General features: G+C 38.9%; 1 protein-coding gene and 1 long non-coding RNA gene across 7 annotated transcripts in view; one reads left to right on the forward strand and one right to left on the reverse strand.

Annotated features, from left to right (window-relative positions):
- Positions 1–2,208: 2,208 nt before the first annotated feature.
- The window catches only part of MMEL1 (membrane metalloendopeptidase like 1), a 28,661-nt gene continuing 9,177 nt past the window's right edge, over positions 2,209–21,692 (reverse strand). For 4 of the 6 annotated variants that reach the window (XM_069782801.1, XM_069782800.1, XM_069782799.1 and 1 more), the window contains 20 exons: positions 20,910–21,071; positions 20,411–20,491; positions 19,824–19,919; positions 19,096–19,214; positions 18,352–18,417; positions 15,920–16,054; positions 15,224–15,313; positions 14,829–14,965; positions 14,216–14,309; positions 13,852–13,980; positions 13,467–13,565; positions 12,713–12,796; positions 12,330–12,433; positions 10,411–10,469; positions 8,153–8,272; positions 6,933–7,066; positions 6,303–6,368; positions 4,056–4,151; positions 3,061–3,137; positions 2,209–2,646 (listed from right to left, as the gene is read on the reverse strand). In XM_069782801.1, coding sequence (XP_069638902.1) covers positions 2,547–2,646; positions 3,061–3,137; positions 4,056–4,151; positions 6,303–6,368; positions 6,933–7,066; positions 8,153–8,272; positions 10,411–10,469; positions 12,330–12,433; positions 12,713–12,796; positions 13,467–13,565; positions 13,852–13,980; positions 14,216–14,309; positions 14,829–14,965; positions 15,224–15,313; positions 15,920–16,054; positions 18,352–18,417; positions 19,096–19,214; positions 19,824–19,919; positions 20,411–20,491; positions 20,910–21,071 — 2,048 coding nt within the window. In that variant the 3' untranslated portion in view covers positions 2,209–2,546. Of the gene's footprint in view, positions 2,647–3,060; positions 3,138–4,055; positions 4,152–4,198; positions 5,603–6,302; positions 6,369–6,932; positions 7,067–8,152; positions 8,273–10,410; positions 10,470–12,329; positions 12,434–12,712; positions 12,797–13,466; positions 13,566–13,851; positions 13,981–14,215; positions 14,310–14,828; positions 14,966–15,223; positions 15,314–15,919; positions 16,055–18,351; positions 18,418–19,095; positions 19,215–19,823; positions 19,920–20,410; positions 20,492–20,909; positions 21,072–21,401; positions 21,646–21,692 lie in introns of those variants that run through there. The other 2 variants (XM_069782803.1, XM_069782802.1) reach the window with 2 other exon arrangements.
- The window catches only part of LOC138685219 (uncharacterized), a 112,733-nt gene continuing 99,319 nt past the window's right edge, over positions 8,279–21,692 (forward strand). The window contains exon 1 of the long non-coding RNA XR_011324513.1: positions 8,279–9,462. This is a non-coding gene — a long non-coding RNA (uncharacterized lncRNA). The remainder of the gene's footprint in view (positions 9,463–21,692) is intronic.

A 21,692-nucleotide genomic window follows, 5' to 3' on the forward strand; every position in this document is an offset into this window, starting at 1 on the left:
AACTAGCTTTAACTTGTATCCACTTTGTTAATCTTTGAGTCACATGGATGATTTACTGTGATATTATATGAAATTGCTTCTGTTGTGTTTTAGTAGCATTACTAAGTCTGACTTCAAAAGGTTCTGGTGTTCAGTATCAGAGAGAACTGGAACTTACCAAAACGGACAAGCATTAAGTGTAGCAAAACTACTGTGAATTTGTGTGTTTTGTATTCTAAACTAATCCAGCTCTGAGGTAAAGTACCAGGAACACACAGTACCTTATCTGACTATCTAACAGGAAATAAACATCTCATTATGTGTCTCAGTACAACCAAAAGTTTTAATACCTGAAGCACTTTAAACTGTATGGAGGCATGAGCAGGACACAAATGTGTCAGGTTCTGTACCTCCAGGCTTCCTTTAAGAGCTTTTAAGTCACTTAAAGGGGAGCTTAATCCTAGCGTCAAATATTGGAACTTTTTTTTTTTAAAGGGCTCTCAGAGCTTGTTAGTGCACTCTCCTAGTCACCATTTTTTTGTTGTTTTTTTTAGTGTCGGTCAATCCTAAGGTTTTCAGGCACTTATATATGTGAATCCAACAATTCCCATCTGAAAAAAATAGCCTTTCCTGCCACTTAATCTGCTTTGAATTGGCATCTTTGTTAGAATTAATGTGGTCAAGTGCAGTTCTCCTCAGGTAACAGACATAGCTGAAATAAACACAAAACCAAAATGTAATTCACGTTGCATTCCCCTGAAGAGGTCTGTGTATATAGTCATGCGAGGTGCAGCATAGAAAAGAATTAGATGTGAAACACTTTTTGTATTACTGTTAACTGCGTTGAAAGCCAAATGCTATGCTTTGTGTAATATTTGTTTGCAATAGGCAACTGCTGGTGGGTGCTGAACAGTCTGTTCTTAGTCTTTTGAAGAGAGATTAAATAAATACACTTGTAACTAAACCCTCTTACTACTTATTCTCCCTTCTGTACTTAACTCTCAAACTTTGAAGGGCATAGAAGAGTGGTTAATCCCTGAGGTAGCACTGATTCTCTGACAAAGTTATCTTCCAAGATTACTCTTAAGATAGAAGTAAAGCGTAATTGAACTATATATTCTCAGCTACAGTAAAAGCGGCGATTTACCTGTAGACTGATTTCACTTTAGCAGGTAAAATTCTTGCAAAAATCGGGAGGGTTTCATTCAGTGATTTAGCCAGCTTTTACCTGGCTAAATGGCCAGAATAATTCAGTGGGTCATCTCTTAATGGCAAAGCTGCTTCTGTTAAGTGATTTTCATTTCCTTCCCTGTTGTTCAGATAATCAAAGCTTTTGCTAGCGGTGCATTAACAAAATCTTCTGTGAAGCAAATGAATAGTGTGATTTGGCATTTCGTAAGCTAAGCGCTAGTAGTTGCTATCTTACTTTCCAGTGATTTCTGTGCTAGAAAGAAAAGCATTTGCTGGAAGAGTATTTAAAATTCACTATTAAGTGTTGGCAGTTTAAAATATTATCCTTATATTAGAATGCTTACTGAGGAAAGCCACCCAAAACTCTCTATAGTAAAATGCTTGCTGAATTGGCTACCGTGATTTTTATTTTTATTTTTTTTAATTAAAAATTAATACTTGTTACATTTTTAAGTGTAAATACTGAAAAATAGCCTATGGCAAAATGAAAAGGCACAGGATTAAAAACAGCGTAATTGTTTCTATGGATACATGTTTGCTATTTGGCAAAAAGTATTTTATACACTTTCTACAAGAATAAGCATCATTTTAAATATATCTCTGAAGGGAGGGACCCTGTAATTTTAACCATAACAACAGAATTTATACTCCTAAAAATGTGATCTTTCTATCTAGTAATACCTCACTTTAAGGTCATGTTACAGTTGTTCTTTGGAGCAGAGGAACTCAAGTGCAGTAGGCGAGTGCAGCTTTCAATTCAGTTAGCAGCCGACAGGCATCTTAAGATACAGCTCACTTTGTAACATATCAAGACAAATAGCAATCTCTTACAACAAAGCAGTAATCAAAGTGCAAGTATACAGACAGCACAAGAGTTTAAACTAGCTCTAACCTGAATTTGGGAAGAATGCACCAGAAACATGAACGCTGGAAAACAGTTCAGTGAGACATCTCAAACAGGTTTGCTGAGTGTCAGAAGGTGTAGTTGTAAGACATATTAAAATTATTGTTCCTTTCTGAAAAATAGATATATAGTTGTTTGTTGTTTGTTTTTTTTGTTTTTTTATTTATTTAAGAATTAGTCTTTGTAACCCTGATGCGGTATCTTAATAACAGTCAGGATGTCATTTGAAACAGTCATTTCTGTTCTGGAGCACACTGAGGCTTTCAGCACAGCCCATCAGTCACTGAGATACCTGTGTACTTCCCAGCGGAACTGCAAGAGCTCGAGTGCTGTAGTTTCCTTGATTCTCACTACAGTAGCTGCACCATTAGCCTTGGCTGTGACTGAATGGGAGAACAGCAGGCACATCATTGGCAAGAACTGTTTGTTGTGTCACCAGAGTATGCATCATTCTCACCCGTGTTCTTTTTGGTTACCACACTCTGCATTTCTCTGCAGGATGCATGGCTGTGCCTTTTTTACAGTGGAACACCTCTGAGAATGCTTCAAAGTTCTGCAAAGATCCCATCACCCTAAACAAAGAGAAGGAACTTATTTGTCTGGATACAGTGCATGGAGGTCGTTGCTCTGGAAAACAGAAAGCCACGTCCATAAGTGATTTAGAGTCTCCTAACTCAATTGCCGTCTCAGAATACAGGATACTTGATGCAAGAAAAATATAGCTAATACGACTAATGAAATGCTAGAACAAACAGTAGGTCTGGGTTTTGGTCCATTCTCTATAGGTTGGCAAATTCACTAGGCCAAGTAATGGAACGTACTCTTCAGCAGTGTCCTACAAGCTATGGGAGAAATTCTGAAAGTTAGTCTACATTTATCTTGTCTGTTAGAATATAGCTGCTAGCAATGAGCCACTCCTTCCTTTTGCGCTGCAATAGGTTGAACCAAGTAAGTTATCAATTAGTAAATCAGTTAGTAAAACCCACCTGTATTTCAGAGGGCTGTGAACATCTGTCTTTATTGACTGGCTAGCATACTCTGGTCTGTAGGAGCCACACCAAACCTAGACAAGGAGGATTAATAATCAGTGGGTCAGTATTACAGGGAATTCAGTTTGGGGACCTTCTCACTGTTTTTCAAAGTTTTCCCTAAAAGCCATCCCAATTTGTTACAATATAGTTGGAGTACATTTTATAGCGGAGGCAAAATAGATACAGTTATTTACTAATTAGTTTTTGTTTTACAGAGTTCTTGGATCAAGATCTGATGCTTTGGGATAGGTATATTAGCTCTTGATTTCACTCGTGTGTTCCTTCAAACAGATGAGCTGAAGTCCAAGAGTCTGAGGCACAACACTAAGTATTTTGGCCTACTGTCAAACATTTGACCTATTGTTAAATATTTGTTACTCTAAAGTGTACACATATGGGAGTTTCTTAGCCAGGCTGAAGGGTGAAATTCAACTCGGCAAACTTATTGTTTCTGCATTGTAATAAAGTGATATAGAGGAAAATAAGTGGAATCTGTAGCGACATCTGTGATCTGAATATGTATTCCTATTTCAAGGCTGCTGGCTTTGTATTTCTCAGGGATTCAGTTTTCTCCAGCACTTGTTAAAAAATTGATGAAACCCTGTCTGTATCAAAAGCAAAAGGAGTTTTGTCATAAATGTTAGTGGAACCGATATTTACATGAAATTGCAAGCTCTTGAAGGTTGTTTTCCTCCATGAGTTGTTGTCTGACATGCCTTTTTGTTGGTAGATGCCCTCTTTCTCTGTATCCTCACTCCAGCAGGTTTCAGTAGTGCCCTCAGAAACGTTACTGAAAACTCTTTCCTCTAATCATTAACCCATCTTTTTCACGTGTCTCTTGAGGATCTTTTGATGAGTGCAGGCAATGGTGAATCACTGTCCAAGTGGAGCTTGGGACTGATTTTTCTCTCTAACCTTTAAGATAACCTAATTTATACTTCCGTTCTTACCTGGGCAAAGTTGAGGAAGAAAAGCTGTTTGTGGGACAGATTCAGTCCAGGCAACTTTGGCTCCTTCCCTTCCCGTTCCAGCCATTTTAAGTAGGCCTAGAAATGATCATAGATTGAATTCAGAGAAGCAGCAGGATGGCCTATTCAGGCATGATGGGTATTATGAATGTTATTTTGGGGTGAGAGATTTTAGTCACAATGTATATGAACCCAACATGTCTTCCCTTCTATATTTGTGTAGTTTTTATCTTTCTAATACAAACAGTACAGCTAATTTTATGAAAAAGCTGTCATCGTAAGTACTCTGTTGACTTTTCTAGCAAAAAAACCTAACCACAAAGATAATTTGCATTCAGCTTCTTCGGTATGGTAATCTCTGAACTGAGAACTGTTATAAAACAGGAAAAAATACCAAACTCTAATATGGAAGTGGAGTTTTATAGTAGTAGTTATTGTTGGCCAGTTGACCTTCACTGCGAGAAGCTATGCCCGTTCTTCACAGAGTCACCTGGAGATCTACTCTGAATTTCTTCAGCAAGGTGGCACACACCGTTTTGGCGAAAGGTATGCCACATCGTGAGCTTTCACTGACTTTTTCTATAGGAATTTGTATCTGGAAATAAAGTGTTAAGTCTTCTCCACAGTTCTGTAGCGATGATTTTTATCTCTTCAGGTAACTGCTCATAAAATAGCAGATAATAACCTTGCTCAATGTTAAATCCATTACCTGTTATTGTTACACATTAATTGGCCAATTTTCTTTTTTTAGGTATATTGACATAATGGAGACAAGTTAATGTGTCCTCATGCTGGTTAATTTCAAACGTTCTATTACCTTATCCTGTTAGTTGCTGAGATAGTCCCAAAGCACACAAAATACAAAAGGTGGAGCTGAGGGTAAAAATACATTCAGCACCACAGAACACCAGAGGATTCTGTATGCAGGCAGTTTATGTCATACCATACTACTCTTCCCCATTTGTAATAGCTTTTAGAAGCAAGTACATATTCACTTTAATGAAGTAATTAATTTTAACGGTATCGCTCAGAGTCAGAATCATCAGTTTAGATTTCTGAAAATTCAGGATGGTCTTCTATAAACACCCTTAACTGTTGCCATATTCACAACACCAGAGATAAAGAGTTTTACCATGACATCTGTTAGGATTATTTGTAGAAAAGAACATTCCATGCTCACACCTGAGCTCCACATGGAAAGAGCTTTTGTGCCGATGACTACTGTGTCGCTATTCATAATGATGGTTTGTAAGCCTGGAGGGTTAAAGATACTGGACTTCCCTGAGTCTGGAAGCTGACTTCCTCTGGTAGAGCAGGAGAAATAAGGTGATATGCAGTAGTGTTTATAACAGGTAAAACCATGCCGGACAAAATAGTTTTTCAATCACAGCATGGAGGTAGTCCTCTGAAATATCAGTTGCATTTCTCTTGTTTTGAAAATAACTGACTGGTTGAAGCAACCTTTTACCTTGGAAAGCAGCAGGCAGTTCTGAGATTATCAATCCTTGCATTTTTATTCTGCTTTCTAGCTGCGTGGAAAATAAATAGCAGCACGGTAGAAGGGACTTCATTGTGTTATTTTCCTAAAGCTTATAAAACACATAAAGAAAGCAACAAAAGGAGCTAGGCTTTTGAAGGCAGGTATTTTGGTAGATATCATCTGTGTCCCTCTTGGGAAAGAGATGGTATTTCCATCTATTCTTTTCATGTCCTACCTGATGTGTCACTTTTGAGATCAAAGATGAAAAGCATGAGAGAAATCAACTTGGAAAAAACAGTTGCTCTGCTTCGTAATATCACCAGACTGTGTGGCCAAGAAATTAGTGCTCTCTTGCCATGTGACAAGCTGTTTGAAGTTGTAGCTGCCATTTTCAGAATTAAGGGCTTTAGAAAACGGAGGGTGTTTTACCTTTTCCCTAGCTAATACTGTGCCTGTTTAGGAACACTGCCCTTGTTTACCTGAGACAGAAGTATGCAGCATCAAGCATTTTAGTACATCAAAGTATAGCTAGGAGAATTAGGTGGTCTTCTGCTGGGTGCAAGAATGCCAGCAATCCTACACTGTGATTGGATCTGTGGGGACATAAACTTCTAGACATATAATTGAGGCTTTTAAGTTTTTTAATATGGTACTTTACATGTTAATTGTCAATTTTTTTATGTCAGAATAAGTAACGCCATTGCTGAATCCCAAGGGTAAAGTTAACTCACAGTATATTTGAAAGTTACCTTATAAGCCTGTCGGACTCCTCCATTATCTGCAATATTTTCTCCTAATGTGCTTATTCCACTGACCTGTTAAAGAATAATCATTAATTTACTCTACAGTCAGTAACATTAGCAACCCTAAGAACCACAAGCTGAAGCAGTCATACATCACAGATAGACAGTCGTGTCTGGAAAAGAAAGAAGCAGTGACTTTGTGCTAGGGCAAAGAAAGGAGAGAATGAAAATAAAAAATTAATAGGGTAAAAGCTGTAGATTAGAATAGTGAAAATATATACAAATATAACATGAACAGAGTATGGGCTACTGGGCAGAACATACGCTAGCAGGACCGGCAAAATACAGTAGCAAACACCAGATTCCCTCCCCCCCTTGCAAAAACACCTCAAAGGGTCTGACAGAAAAAGCACACATGGGCCCATTTCACCATTAACCCAATTGCACATGGCTATTGCTGGTTTTCTAGGCTACACTAGTATCCCCAATTTACAAGAAACAACCCTTGTATATTATTTCCAGAACAACTAGCCTGTAGCGTGTGGGGTTTTATGCTTATCGTCTGTAAAGATTCTCCATTTACATTATTTTTCTGTCTAAAAAACGAGTGGTGTGAAAATGGTTGGTTTTACTTACATTTTGTCCTCCAGCAAGCTCCCATGTGTAGTTCCCATACTGATAAACCATGCAACGAGACTGCTCCCTGAAATGCATAGCTGAGAAATTGCTCCACCAGTCAAACATATTTCCATCTTTATCAAAATTCCTACCTGTATGAAAGTCCAAGAAAAGAGAAAAGTTTTGAGTGAGAGTATGTTAGAGCAACCATTCTTCCAGTATGTTAGAGCTGCACTTCCTCCCCTCTTTCCTCCTTTGATTTAGACGGTCTGTGCTACAGAGATTTATCAGAAATGTTTTTGGCACAGTCGATTCTGCTTTGGCGCAAGGGAATGGACAAGATCAATTGCGGTCCTTTCATCTCTATTCTCCATTATTCTGTGATTTCCCGTTCAGTCAGCAGCCCCAACTTCAGTCACAGCACTAAGGCCTAATTTTATTTCAAATTGGATTATGCAGACATCACGTAACAAAACTTTCCACCACCTTTGAGGTGCCTAAGGTGCTTATTCTGTATGTCCATGTGACAGAACTGAGGCTCATAAAGAATTAATTACTTTGCCACAGCAGGAGAAAGCTGGAATTGCAGTTCTGGTGTTTGTGTTCTCAGCTCTCTGGCTAGAGCTGCTTTTTCTTCACTATAGGTCTAGATTTCTGAGGCTATATTGTATGCTTATGTGTAATCTGCACGAGCTTTCTTAACATAAAAAAACCACACTGAAGAAAATCCATGTATAAGAAATTACTGGCTTACAGTATCAGATGTGAGTTTTTGCCCAAAACTATTTTACATAGCATTCTAGAAAGATAATAAAGTCAATTTATTTCAAACATTCATGTTGAAAAAAAAAGCCTCCTGTGATTTCAAGACAGTCCTGACAGCTCTTCTATCCCAAGAATGTAGTTCACAGATTTCAATTTACTTTAGGAGCCAGTATAGCTGCTTGCATTGTATTTCCGATCTGATGATGCTGTAAAAGTAACAGCTTTTACTGAGAATTGTCATTGACTCAATTTATTTTTAACATCTGCTTACTTCTTGTGTGACCTGCTTAGTTTATGAAACATTTACTGCAAAATGTTCAACAGAATGTTAATAGCGTGCTTGTATCGCTCCCAGTAGCGGGTATGTGATTGTGTGTGCATGGATAGTTCAGTCACAGCAGTGTGTAACTTTGATTTCTTACGGTGTAATGAGTGCAATTGAAAGAATACTATTTTCTCAGTTATCTTCTCACCATTGTCATCAAAACCATGAGTAATTTCATGCCCAATAACCATCCCGATCCCTCCAAAGTTCAGGGCTTGTGGTTGGTGTTTGCTGAAGAAGGGGGGCTGTAGAATCCCAGCAGGAAAAACTGCAGAGGGGAAGAGAGAGGGAGATGCTGTAAGATGGCTTTATTTTTGCATACTTTGCAGACAGATTGTTTGCTTGGTTTAAGGATCAGGAAGGAACATAAAATGATTAGAAATAACATCATGCCTCCTCATGTGAGATTGTTTCTCTCAATAAATGGAAAATGACAAGTTAATGAAGGTTTAATTTAGCACATCTGCAACTACAATATCTCCTTGTTTGAGAACCAAGCATCATTTACATTTCAACTTTAGCCTAATTTGGTCCATAATGTATGCTGCAGTAAGTCAAGAACAAAATGTTTAGTTAACTGTCTTTTGGAGATAGGTACAGTTTATGTTTTAGAGCCATTTTATAGGGGAACTCATGGATGTTTTCTTGCTTTATTTTTGTTAAAGAAAGGTTAGCAATCATATGTTGATTACCAGCAATACTCAGTGTGTAAAACATGCACAGTAGTAATTGCTACAGGCCACCAAGTGCACTTGGATGCCAGTCGAGGGCAGGGGGTGGGTGGGGAGGTGTAGGAGGTCTAGCCTTCTCCAGTCTGCTGGCAAAAACCTCATATAGAATCAATGGGACTTAGTCTTCATCCCATCTACATAAGATGAAAAGCATATATGCTTCTAGAGGATTTAAGACTGCAAGCAACTCATTCTAATAAGATACTTTCTAAGAAGTGAGATACTGAAATTACATAGCAAATATTTCATTTCGAGACAAAAACCTTTTTGACTATATAGAAGGTTTTATCCATACAACTTTAGGGAGAAATATGTAAGACAGACTGCAGTAAGACAGAAGCAGGAAACTGAAAGCAGTATGGAAAATTATTTTCCTCAAACTAGAGACAGGGAGAAACAGGATTTAACCAACATCTACACTATTGCGGGTAGCTGTGCTTGGACTTTTGGCCTGCATATTCATCTTCAAGTTGCTTAAACCAGTTACTTCCTATTACTTACAAGGGCAAAGTTGTAGGGGAACCAGTCTTCTTTAAGACCCGAGTTCCCTGCCTGGAAAGCTGGCTCACAGCTGATTACTATCAGCATAAAAACCACTGTGGATGAACAGGGAGCCTGAGCTTGACTACAAGTATAGCTCCAAGATAGTATGTACTAGCAAGCTGAGGAACTACCCTGCTACGGCTGAAGGACTGGTCACAGCTTTTACTGTACCTATGATATGGAGGTAAGTGGAAGCTACACAAATGGAAAACAGCCCTTTTTGATGAGGCTAGAGGGCTAAGTTATTGGCGCTTTGGATGTTTCTGGTTTTAGCCATTATCTAAGTTTTCCCTTGTGACTGTTGGTTGGTTGGGTTGTTTTCCGTTTCTGGCCTTTGCCCTGTGAGCAGGATACAGCTGCTGTCTGGTCTAAAAAAGGCATGGATTTTTCCTCTTACGGTATTTGGCAGTACTTGGATGGCAGATCTTCCTGGCAGTCTGGGAATTTGAATAAGCACTACTTAGTAGAAATTATTTGGTTCCTCTCCTGTTTGGGGTGCTCAGAAGTCAGCAAAGACTGCATCTGCAGGCTTAACCTGAACTACTGGTCACCTGCAGCAGCTTGGAGATCGAGGAGCATGGGGAGCCAGACAGGTTCACTATGTTTTAAGTCTGAAGATCTTCTCTGCTAAGAACAAGAAAGGTCAGCCTAGCAACTCTGCAAAAACTTGCAGATCTGACGTGCTGTAAGCAGAGGCAGGTTTCTTCAGTCTGGTATTCCTCTTATCAACATAATTTCAGTACCATCTGTACAGATAACAAACTGGAGAGCTGCCCATATGTTTATCAGGGATGTGGAAACATGAGTACAAACAGCCCAGAATACACTGTGAGCATTCTCTGGTCTCTGAAGCTGGCACTCATATAGTAGCAGCTACTGTCTCAGGCCTTCAAACATAAGGCTGTTCCAATTACAGTATATAAGCTATGCCTGCCAAGTTGGGGGGGCAGAGTGGGGAAAGCTGAATAGTCATCAACAAAGCAACTGCTTGAAAAGAACAGCCTGTCTACCTTGCCCAGAATTTCCATAAGGGCACAGGCAGGTTTGCCTCTGGATAGCAGACGTGCACCCTTGTAGTGCAAAAAATGATTAATTATTTCCATGCAGCTGTTTAATACTGTTGTAAACCTACCTATCTGGTTCCGATTGGGGGAATAGAATGCATTGACCACTGCAGCTCCAATTATCCATCTAAAAATAAATGTTGCACACAAAGTTAGTAATGTTGTTTTATTTATTTTTTTAGACATTGTGTTTATTGAATTATTATTGTTAAAAAGGAAATTATTGAGGTAGGGAAGAAGGCTGCCATTGAACACAGCTGTAAATAAATACTAATACCAGGAAATAACTGGTGTCTCATTTATGGGTGTCTTTCATCCAAAACAATGCCAAGTGAAACTAAGAAATGCTTTTGCTCTTGAATGTTGAACAGCCACATTGGGGTGGAATGTGGTAAGTGTTTACCAGCTCATCTTAATCCTATCTGAGCTTGAGAAGAAACAATAGTTTACATTCAAAAGAAAACTAGCATTTAGAGGATGTTTTGAGCAGCAGAAGGCAGTTACTCAAATCGGAAGTTAGGACCCAACTTGTCTGTTGAAAAATCATATATCTGTCTGTGATTATTCAGTTTTAAATATCCGCATTTGGAGTCCAATATTTCATAGATGAGGAGTGTGAACTTTGGGAAGTAATTTTTGAGTAGACTACTTTTGGAAACTCCCTCCAATACCTTGATAACTTTTTATTCTTTGTATTTTTCTTTCTCTTCCCCTTCTCTTCTACATTGTGTGCTCTCCTTTTGAGTTAAAACCAGTTCACAGGAAGAGGGATAGAAAAAATGAATAGGCTTTGCAACAATTAACTTGACTCATGCTTCCCTCTGGAGAGTTTTTGTTTGCTTGCTTATTAATAACTCTGTGTCATTTTATGTTTTGTGAAGAGGTGTTTGAAATTCTTACTGGAATCTACTTTCCTTTGTCACAAGACATCTCTTCCAGCATCACGCAGGCTGGAAGCCTACTGCTGAACAATGCATCCGGTTGGCATTAGCTTCCTTACTTCTGCCTCCCATTACAGTGGATCTGACACTAATGTATTCAGCAGTAGCTTTGCCAGTTAGCTGCGTTGGAGGCATCTGTCTCAGGAAGCTAACTGGACTATTAAAAGTTCAGATCGGCTAACTCATAGTTCTGGAAATCAGGTCATATTCCAAGGCATTTGTTGCTGAACATGCAAGCTGGGGCTTCTGGGACATATCCATGCCATGGACTGGCCAGAACTCAACTGCACTTTGAAGGACTGGAGGGGTTGTCCTGGTGATGTTGTGTAGTGATGCTTCTTACTGGTTAGTGATGCCAGCTGCTCACCTTGGAGATGTTAGTTACAACTTATGAACATGTCACTCTTATTTGGTTGTTTTAAGACTAGCACTAGCTGAAGATTTGTCTTGAGAACGAAAAACTGTGAGGTAACAGCCACGGCAATAGAGGTGAAGACCTGAGACTTACTCAGGATGCATTCATGGAATCAAAGAAGGGATCACGAACCAGCCAAATCTGCACCTATGACAGGAAGTTCCTGAAAAATACATTTATACTTTACTAGGTACAGTGTGCAGTAATTGGCTGGAAATAGACATAAATTAGATCTGGTGCTCAACTTCCCCAAGATTGGGCATATTGCCAACAGAATTCTGGCCATAATATTTTAAACTTTCTTCCCCTGAATATAAATTTTCAGAAGTTCCATGATACCATTTATCTCATCTCCTCCTTGCTGAGTTGTCAGAAAGATCTGTCACTGCTTTTGTGTGAAGTAGTTGCAATGTAACACCTGAATGTGAAGCAGCTTGATGAAGGATTAGAGAGTCCAACAGAACTGAATGAACTACCACAAGAGGCAATGAACTACTTGTTTAATTCCATGAAATAACTTATAAGATCTCAGACATAAGTATTCTTGGCTATCTACAGCATAGGACTGAAACACAATAACTATTATTTCAGAATTTAGACTGTGTCTGTAGCATGCAGTCTGGAAACTTACATATCTTGGTCAACTCTCTCTCGAAGTTTTTTCAAGCTCTTTTGGGCTCCCGCTCTCAGGTTTTCCAGAATGTTTTCAAAGTAGTTGTGTTCACTGAAGTTTAACTAAAGAAACAGATATCCAAGTGTGTTAGTGAGCTGTGCAGAAAGAATTCCCCATACCACTGAACGTATCTTCCAAAAAATGTTTTGATTGCAAGGTATCACTTAATAGTTAGCTCTTTGCATGCACTTATTTATTAAAATGTTCAACACAATCAATTTTGTATGCTGTCCAGTCACTTGGAAATGACAGTTGCACAGGTGTAAGTATTCCAAGTGGCAAGAAAATAAGTGCAGGCTTTTATATTGAGGTACTTATTGAGGTATGCACAGCATACTTACATTGGCATATTCCTGATCTAGTTTTTCATTCTGATCTTCCAAAATATAATCTGGATAGCCAATTTGTTCTTTAATTGCCAATGCCTAGAAGAAAAGAGTATAATGTTTCCTCTTAATTGTGTTTTTTGTTGGTGGGTTTTTTTAAGTTTCAAAACATATAATAGTTCAAATTCTTTATTGCTATTGTCCATCTGTTTGTGAGAAACTGGATGCAAATATTTAAAGACCTTGTTCAAATGCACCCTATTGCCTAGTGAGATTTTTTTTTTTTTTAATGTGGAACATACAGTCTTTCTCTCATCTCCTCATGTCCAGCCACTATGGTAGACTCACAGATCCTACAGGACCATCTGACATGGATTGGGCTTAACCATCTTTTAGTGCCTCTGGGTTTTTTTTTCCTTGCTATTAGAACAGTGCTGATGGTCCTAAAGTCAATGAAAAGTTTAAAAAGTTTTTTTGGGGGGATTGCATTGTGTTCGGTTGTCGTTCTAACTGATGCATTTCGTGCCATCTCCTCTCCTCATTTATAACATGGTTCAAAAGACTCTTTAAAGGAAATAAAAATGTATGTGAGCTAACAAAGGATTAAAAAGAAAAGGACAATGTAATAGGATAATGGATAACAGGATAGTGAACATCAAAGTTTTTTTTTTTTCCTCTCATTTGTAGAGGAACTGAGAATAGTGAGGCTACAAAATTCCAAAGATTTCATATTCATGACAGAATACTGAAGTTCCTTGTTATCTCTGACCTTCTCGCGAGCTTTCTCTTTAGATGCCTCATCCATCCACTGTAACTCATCTAAAGTCTCGATGAATGCTTCACGAATCTTATCTATTAAATCTCGGACCTAAAAGAGAGGCAGTAAGAAATTAATCATTTATATGCTATTTTTCCCAGGCACAGCTAAGGAGGGGTGAAAAGCTTCCTACTGAAAGATGATGTCCCCAGATTCTATGCTCTAAACTGTGGTACTCAGCTTTAAAAGAGCATCATAAATGAGTTCTTATGCCTTCTGACTCTTGAGTGATTGATGGTATCTTTAACAGACAAAATAGGTTGGGAGATCAGGTGGGAGGGGAACGGGCACTGTAGACATTGTGGATGTACAATAGTATGAAGGGTAAACTACATACCATCCTCTTGCTCTCACCAGCAAATGCCTCTCTGACATACATTGCTCCCACTGCGTTCTCCATGTTGTTGTTGACATAACTCACGCACTCCCTCCAGCGGGCTTCTTCCAGCGTTGTCCCATAAAGTGCCTGTAACACAAAACACCACAGGATTAATTCTGCCTACACATGGCTTTTCTAAATCTTTGCCTAAAGAGGAGGTTAACCTAAGACTAAGGTTTCCATTGTTGTGACTGCTGTTCTTAGATTTGTTTGGGGATTATGTGACATAATCATGTCGTTGTGTTGACAAGGACTTGATTTGGTGACTGTGGGACTCTTCCAGTACTATGCTCTATGGCCTTTTTAGGAAGGGAGGAAATACCTTCCTGTAGCTGGCCCGAGCATCCTTGAAACGTCGACTCAAGCTGCTGACTCGATCAATCACCAGTCGCCAAATGAGGTAGTTCTGGATAGTGCTGCGTGGGAAAGCAAAGCTGAGTTTAATCCCCTGATGAAAAAAAAAAACCCAACCACTAGTGCAGATAGTCAGAGGGAGATCTTAATTTTGAATGGAGATAAAGCAGATGATTGCTGCCAGTCATCAGTTTTATAGCATCTACAGGTAACTGGTCTTATTTAACAGGCTGGCTAACTGTAGAGGCATCCAGGCTGAGGACTGTACTACCATATCTGTTCAGGGATTAAGTGGGGTTTTTTGTTTGTTTGTTTTTTGCCTTCTAGAGTGTAACAAGAGCTAAGCCTATGATGTATTTTTCCTTCCCATTTAACCTTTTCTAAGCATGTGAGCAGGTGAGACACAGAGTACCACAGTAGTTTGGGACCCTGGGACCTTAGAAGACATTACCCATGTTTTACAGTGAAGTGGTGTCACTTTTCTCAGAGAAGCTCTGGCAGAACTAGCAAGTGGGCCTAATAATTTACATTTCCACAATACTTCCGTTACTTCTGTCTCGGATATTCTCCAGTTTCTTTACCTTGCTGAGTACTTTGAGATAATTGCTTTCAGCTCTTGCAAATAGGGCATGCCATACACAACAACCTCTTCTTCTGGGTCAACCTGAACACTTACTGAAGACATGACACCTTGGATGAAGAAGGTCCAGTTAAATTCCTAGGCAGACAGAAAGACAGATATCAATGTCAGGTGTCTTAGTAACTGTTTGGACTTTCTGCAGTCTGTGGGATTGAATGTAGCTGCAGTGATGTTCAGTAGAAAAATGCTTTTTAAGAGACTCTGAAGACAAGATTAAGAATGGGAATGACTTTATACCTCTCTTTGTTGCATCCCTGATCATTTCACGAAGCCATTTCCAATTGGCATGGTAATAAGAGGAGGCTGAAAGTATTAGACTGCTCATTAAGCACTTACGTTCAATGCAAACTTTTCCTGTAGCTCTTTTAAGGTCATTTTGTTGTACAACAAGGTTACATCATGCCTTTCTTCTGCTGGGGTAGTTGCCTGAAGACATTCACAAGGTTATTACTAGAATCAACTGACACAAGTGTCAATGGCTGAAATTGCATGCATGCACATATACACACTCGAATAATATGTGACTAAAACAGTTTATTTTGGAAAAGAAAGCTCAGATGATGGTGTCTGGTGCTGCTTTCTAAACTTCAGTACAGGAACTCAGGACCTCCTATTCAATAATGTTTCAGTAACATGTTGAGGCAAGCAGTTCCCTCTATCCTCTTTAGAATGGAAGACTAAGCTCTTAGAGATTTTTAGGGTACTGTAGACTTCTAAGGATGCAAGGGAGCTAGCCCTGGTGTTATCATAGTGTATGTTTAGCAGAAGATTATCCTTCTTTAGGAGACTTCCAAAAATAAATATGGCTAGGGCTAGAGCAGACACAGTAGCAGTGTATGCAGTAGACAATTATACACACAGAGGCTCTGATTTCTGGGCTGCTTACAGCACAACAAGTCATCTTCCCCCTCCATTCTTTGAGGCTGTGGGTTTTCTGCTGTATTGAAAACTGCTGCACAAAACAGCAGGAGACTCTCCCTCTCACCCCTTGCCCCCGCAACACCCTGAGAAGTTCTTGATTTCTGTACTTACATTTGCAATCTCTGTTTCAAGCTCCATAACCTTTGCCATTTCCTCTTGGACAAAGGAATCGTCTTTAGACATGTTCTTGTCTTCCCGGATCATTTTGGCAATGGTGATCATGAACTGCAGGTAAGCTTCTCTCACCTGCACACAAGAAAGAGAACATGTGTGTGGCACTGTGAAGAAAAGGTTTGCTGTCTAGCATTTTGCATTCAGCAAACCATTCTTTTGTTATTTTAGCTTTACAGTGTGCTGTGAAAAAGTTGGGTCCAGGGGTCACAGCCTCTGCCCTTGTCTCCAGTGGAACCCTCCCCACTCCATTTTCTCATCTCTTTTTTTTCCTAGTATAATAGATACTACTGTAATACCTAGGACCTCAGTTCAACCTGAAATACCGTACAGTGCAGTTGCCAGTCTCAAAATACGTAGTGAAAGCAACACTTTCTGCTTCCCTGTGTAATCCAACTCTCTGGTGTTTTGAGTTAGAATTACTGCTTGAGCAGAAAGAAGCCTCTGTGTTTTGAGTTACACTATGGGAATAGTGATCCCTACTAGCCAAAATACCAGGGTAAACATGGAAGGTTTAAGTGCTCTGAAAGTAATACCATAAATCTTCTAAACTCTGTTTTTATTGTCTGAAAGAAAAGCTCCGTCTCAGATGGTTCCCAGTGATACCTTTGCTTTATTTCTAATAGGAGGGTATGGCTGTGATTTATGTCTCGGAATGGACCTTGAAAAGATACTTGGCTGCTGAGGGAGTACTGATCTCTCGTACAGGAAAGCTTAACACTACTTATTCTCCCTGCATACTTTTCTTCCTCCATAGACCTTGGAAACCAGATAAATACAGTAACTGTGAAATTGAGTCTGGGCACTTACATGATGATGATGGTTTGTGTTTTTAGGCTGAATGCTGAGGCCTTAATCAGGCCAGACTCCCACAGGCCTCAGCAGGAGTTTTGCCAAAAGATGCTGGACTAAGCACAGGGGGAGTTTGGGTCATCAGAGTCTGGGTCATTGTCTGTGGGAAGTGAGCTGTTAAATAGCAAATAAAAAGGGGTTGTGTCTCCTCATCATTCATTAAGATTAAAAACACAGCCTTAGCCCTTCTTCTTTATAGCTTCAAATTAAAACTGTATTTAAGCAGTACTGATTTGCTTTTGCTAATTTAGGATTGTCTGTGTATTGTACCTGATTTTCTACCTCCTACAAGTCAATCTAAGTCTGACTTTCATGCAACGATGCATAAATCTTTTCTACTGTAACTGCCACTCTATAGGTGAAACTTGTGGAATAGAATGCTAGTCCCAGTAGCTATCTGCAGTTCCCAACACAACTACGTGGAGATTGTTTTGTGTCATGAGACAGATAATAGAAGTTGGCAGTTGACGTAGGTGTCCAGAAGGTCTGGAAACAATCTCATAAAAACTTCACAGGACTATATTTTGGACTGTATTATAGATGAAAATATGGTCAAATACATAGCAGTAAGAAGAAAACTATTCTCACTGATGTTTTCATCTCCATTTACAACCACTAGACAAAAGAGTCTAAAATGCTGATTGTTGTCTCTCCGTATTCCCTTCCATTCATGTTAGGAAAATCAGTTTGACGTTAGGCTGCAAATACTCTTTGTTAGTATGACATAATTGAGGCAAATAAAATGTACTAGAGCAGTATTTTCATCTTGGGAAATGGATACATTATCTGCAACAGCTTTCTATGCATTTACAGAAACCCTCACATTTTTGCTCTGAGCATTGGCAGAGTAAAGCAGCTAGAAAATAATCTCTCACAGTTTTCAGGTAATTTGGGGGAAAGGGGGGAGTAAGTGGCAGCAGATTCTTACTAGCTGAGTATCTGTTCCATTAATACAGCTTTTGCTGCTCCACATAAAACACTTTTTATTTCTTAACTTCTTTCCTCTGAGTGAAAATGTGAAAAATTCTGAATGTTTTGGTGTTTAACAAAACGTATTTTGGTGTATTGTATGTTCAGATATGATCCAGTATGATAATTCTTCTCCCATATCTATAATCCATCTTTCCAGTACCTTGTGAAATAGTAGCCAGAACCAGTGGCTTTAGAAGAAGATATAAGCAAACCCAAGATAACCTGCCCTGAAAATGTGAACCTATCCTTCAAAATTGGAGACTGTTTTAAGCTATAAAACACAATGATTTTATTTTCCCATAACCTTCTCATCTGTATGAATTGGCCAGTTCGGGGGCGGGGCTTGATATTTATACAGTTGTTCAGACCTTTTGTAAACTTTACAAAATTTTGGCATAACTAGGAGAAAATGTAGCAATGATTGTTACAGTCTAATTCTGATTGTTGCGTAACATGAAGATTCATATATTTGAGTTTTCCAAAACACAGGGATAAGTAATAAAGTTGTTTTAGTAGCACATATTAAATAAATTAAAAGGAATACTTACTTTTTGATAGTTGCCCCCATTAAAGTAGTAATCCCTGGATGGCATTCCTAAACTTGGCTGGTCAATCTGAAGGAAATCATACATTTCTTTAGTTAGTGATGAAAAGGAACTCGTGTTGTCCAAAGGTATCCTTGAAAGGCAACATGAACTGTGCTGCATGTGCCATCCAAAAGTACACTCTTACCAAATATCAGAGAACTTTAGCTTTCTAGGAACTGGGGTGAGGTGGAAGGTACAACTTTTGTCTCTGGATTTCTAGATAAGGACAGGATGGATACTTAGTGGGGATTATTAAGCAAAATCTTTCAGTAACCATTGAGATCTAAGAATAAATTCAAGCAACTTAGAAATGAAGTTGCTTGACTTGAGGGCTAGACTTTATGCTTAAACATACATGATCAATCTCTGAAATATTATTACATGTTTTAAAAACATGGTTTCCTGCTACCTATTAAACCTCACCATCATTTTGCAAGTCACAGAATTTATAACCCTTAAATACTGTAAATCAGCAAAGGTCCATTGATTTTTATGTCTTTAACTGAAACAAAAATTATGTTACCATAAAATGTTTCCCAATATGACTTTGGGACAGACCTGCCACTTGGGGTGCAGAACTGTTGCATGCATTTTGCCCGTAGTGCGTGTACCCACTGACTTATGGAAAGCTCATCTGTAGGCAGTGTAAATAACTATCCATTATGATTCTGGCATATAAATAATTCCCTGCAATTTTTTTCTTACATAAATGATGTGTCTGCTGGAATCCCGGTCATCATTCCATACAAACATGTCAATGAGGACACGTTTGTTAAATCTGGAGTTCATTATGGAGAGTTTTTCTTCCATGCTCCAATTTGGCTCTAGGAGGTAAATGGGAAAATATACATCATTTATCAATATGTATCAGGACTGATTAAGTTGTATAGTTTGCAAGCTTATTGCTGAAATTGTATAGAACCAGACTGGACATGATGTGAGAATATTTGTACAGGACATTTCTATAGTGGCTAGAAATTGCTAGACTCTTCTTACTAGCCTTATCTGTCTCAGTGATATATATATAAAAATAATTTACTGATTACTTTGTATATATAATTGCCAATGCATAGTATAAATCACCATGACCTTGCCTACTTAGGCAGTTATACTCCAAACCCTAATTAATATGCAAGCATTAGAACACAGCTATATTGGTTACATTGCTTTTGTTTTCATTATTTATGTTGGTCCTTTAGGTTTCCTAACTGTCTTAAAATGTACACTGCTCACGAATGAGATCTTATAATATGGGTATTAAATTTATACTATCTTATTTAGACAGATCACTGCGTGCTAAATATGTATGATACCATGACTTTTGTTTGTGAAGAAAAAGTTAAAATGGAGGATCTAATTCAATGACAGAGTCTCCTTAGTGCAGTAAATAATTCTGACTTAACACTACTGAACTCCTTCAGGCACAGAATTACCTTTGGTCTTATTCCACTCTGCATAAGCCACTGGCCAATCTCCAACCATCGTTAAGGCCTCTAGCAGAGGCAATGAATCTCGTTGCTCTATAAGACCTGAGAGAGGAAAAACAAATACTATATTGTTTTTATAGGAAAAAAAAATGAAGAAAAATAGGTAATGGGCCTAACAGTTTAAATCTGAAACTGAATTTGTCATAGCAGAAAATGAGAGACCACTAAATCATCTGTCTCCTACATTAGTCTTCAGAAAAGTAATGAAAATACTTCTGTTGACTTCAGTACCAATTTTGACTGAATCGGTTTGGAAAGGATGAAATGGGATACGTTTTTGCATTCAGAAGGGAAGGCGTTGCATTGACAACAGAGGTAGGTAACCCACATCCATCCTTTCCACATCCCAGGATGTGTATATTGAGCCTTAATGATGTACCAAGGCATCTTCATTCATTTGAAGATTAGCTTTCCAGGCAAGGCCGTGTATATAAGATAGATATTAACTGGACTTTTGCTTAAAAGTACATTGGTACTTTTGTACATTTGGTATCGAGCAGGAGAATCAATCAATGGAACAAGAATAGACTCACTCTCATTCATGCATGACTTGTAAAGTATTTTAGCTTTCTGAAATGCTTCTCTGTCCCCTCGATCTGAAGTCTCCAGCACACCTGGGGAAGGAACCATTGCAGTGAGATTTTTGCCCTGGAGAGCTTTGATCTTTTCACAGAAATCACTGAGAATTCAGGGCTATGATAAACACTTGTTATTGTAGGCTTCAATTACTGTGAAACTAGAGTGCTCTTTAAAGGAGCTATTAATGGAAAAAGCATCAGGAAGAAGGACATGCATACAGCTTGTCCTGCTGCTTTTGAAGTTAATACCAAATCACCTATGGCTAATTTTTAGTGGGAACAGGATGTTCCCACAAAATGGGTGTAGTAAGAGATATAGAGATTAAAGGACTACAGGAAAAAAAAAATCACAATCAACACTTGTGGAAGTTTATTTCTCTGTATAATGTGCAGTTAATAACATCTGAAACTAAACACAAGTGCATAACCAAGGATAGAGTAGCCTCATTCCTACCTTTTAGGATGATCTCCAGCTCATCTCTCAGGATGTCAAAAATGCTGTATCTGGAGCTAGTTTCTGGGATAACATGCCGGTTCAGCCAGCCCCCACAGGCATACTGGTAGAAATCCTTGCACGGGTCAGCTGTTGGGTCCATATTCTGAATTATTCTAGCAGCTAGGTATCAAAATTGGAGAGTTGAATTCCACAGACTGCCTGGTAATCTCTGGGACTACCAAAGACCGTCAAGAAGCTGCTTGGCAAGAAGGCGCCTTGCTTATGCTGCTTATAGTGAAAAAGACTCATTCTCATGTATTATGACTCAAAGGATCCTATTTTCTGCTTAAAAATGCATGGAAGCATCTGACGGCAGACATTAGTATTGCAATTGTACTGCTTTACAGAGGGAGCCTCTGAATGGCAGAATAGTTCTCCCAGAGCACGATGCCTTACAGGCACGAGCATGCTGCCCAGTGCTCTACCTGGGGTCCTAGCTTAGGTACCTACCCATGAAGTCAGTGTTTCCAGGGTGCAATTGGGAACATCTGGGCTGGAGTCTTACTTCTCTTGAGGTGTACAAGTAGATGCCAAAAATAAGAAGGTGAATAGCCCCATGTGTAGAATACATTCTCTTTGAGAGAAAATTCAGTCTAAGGGGATTCTTATTATACTTCATAGATACAGACTGCGTTGGTCAATCCACATCCTTGTGGCTCAGGCCAGAGCCAGAGAACTGTTGCCCACACTGGGAATTTTCCTGTACTACTTCCTTATGAATGATACTCCTGGTGACAAAGA

The sequence above is a fragment of the Haliaeetus albicilla genome, chromosome 4, assembly GCF_947461875.1.
Source record: "Haliaeetus albicilla chromosome 4, bHalAlb1.1, whole genome shotgun sequence".
Lineage (NCBI taxonomy): Eukaryota > Metazoa > Chordata > Aves > Accipitriformes > Accipitridae > Haliaeetus > Haliaeetus albicilla.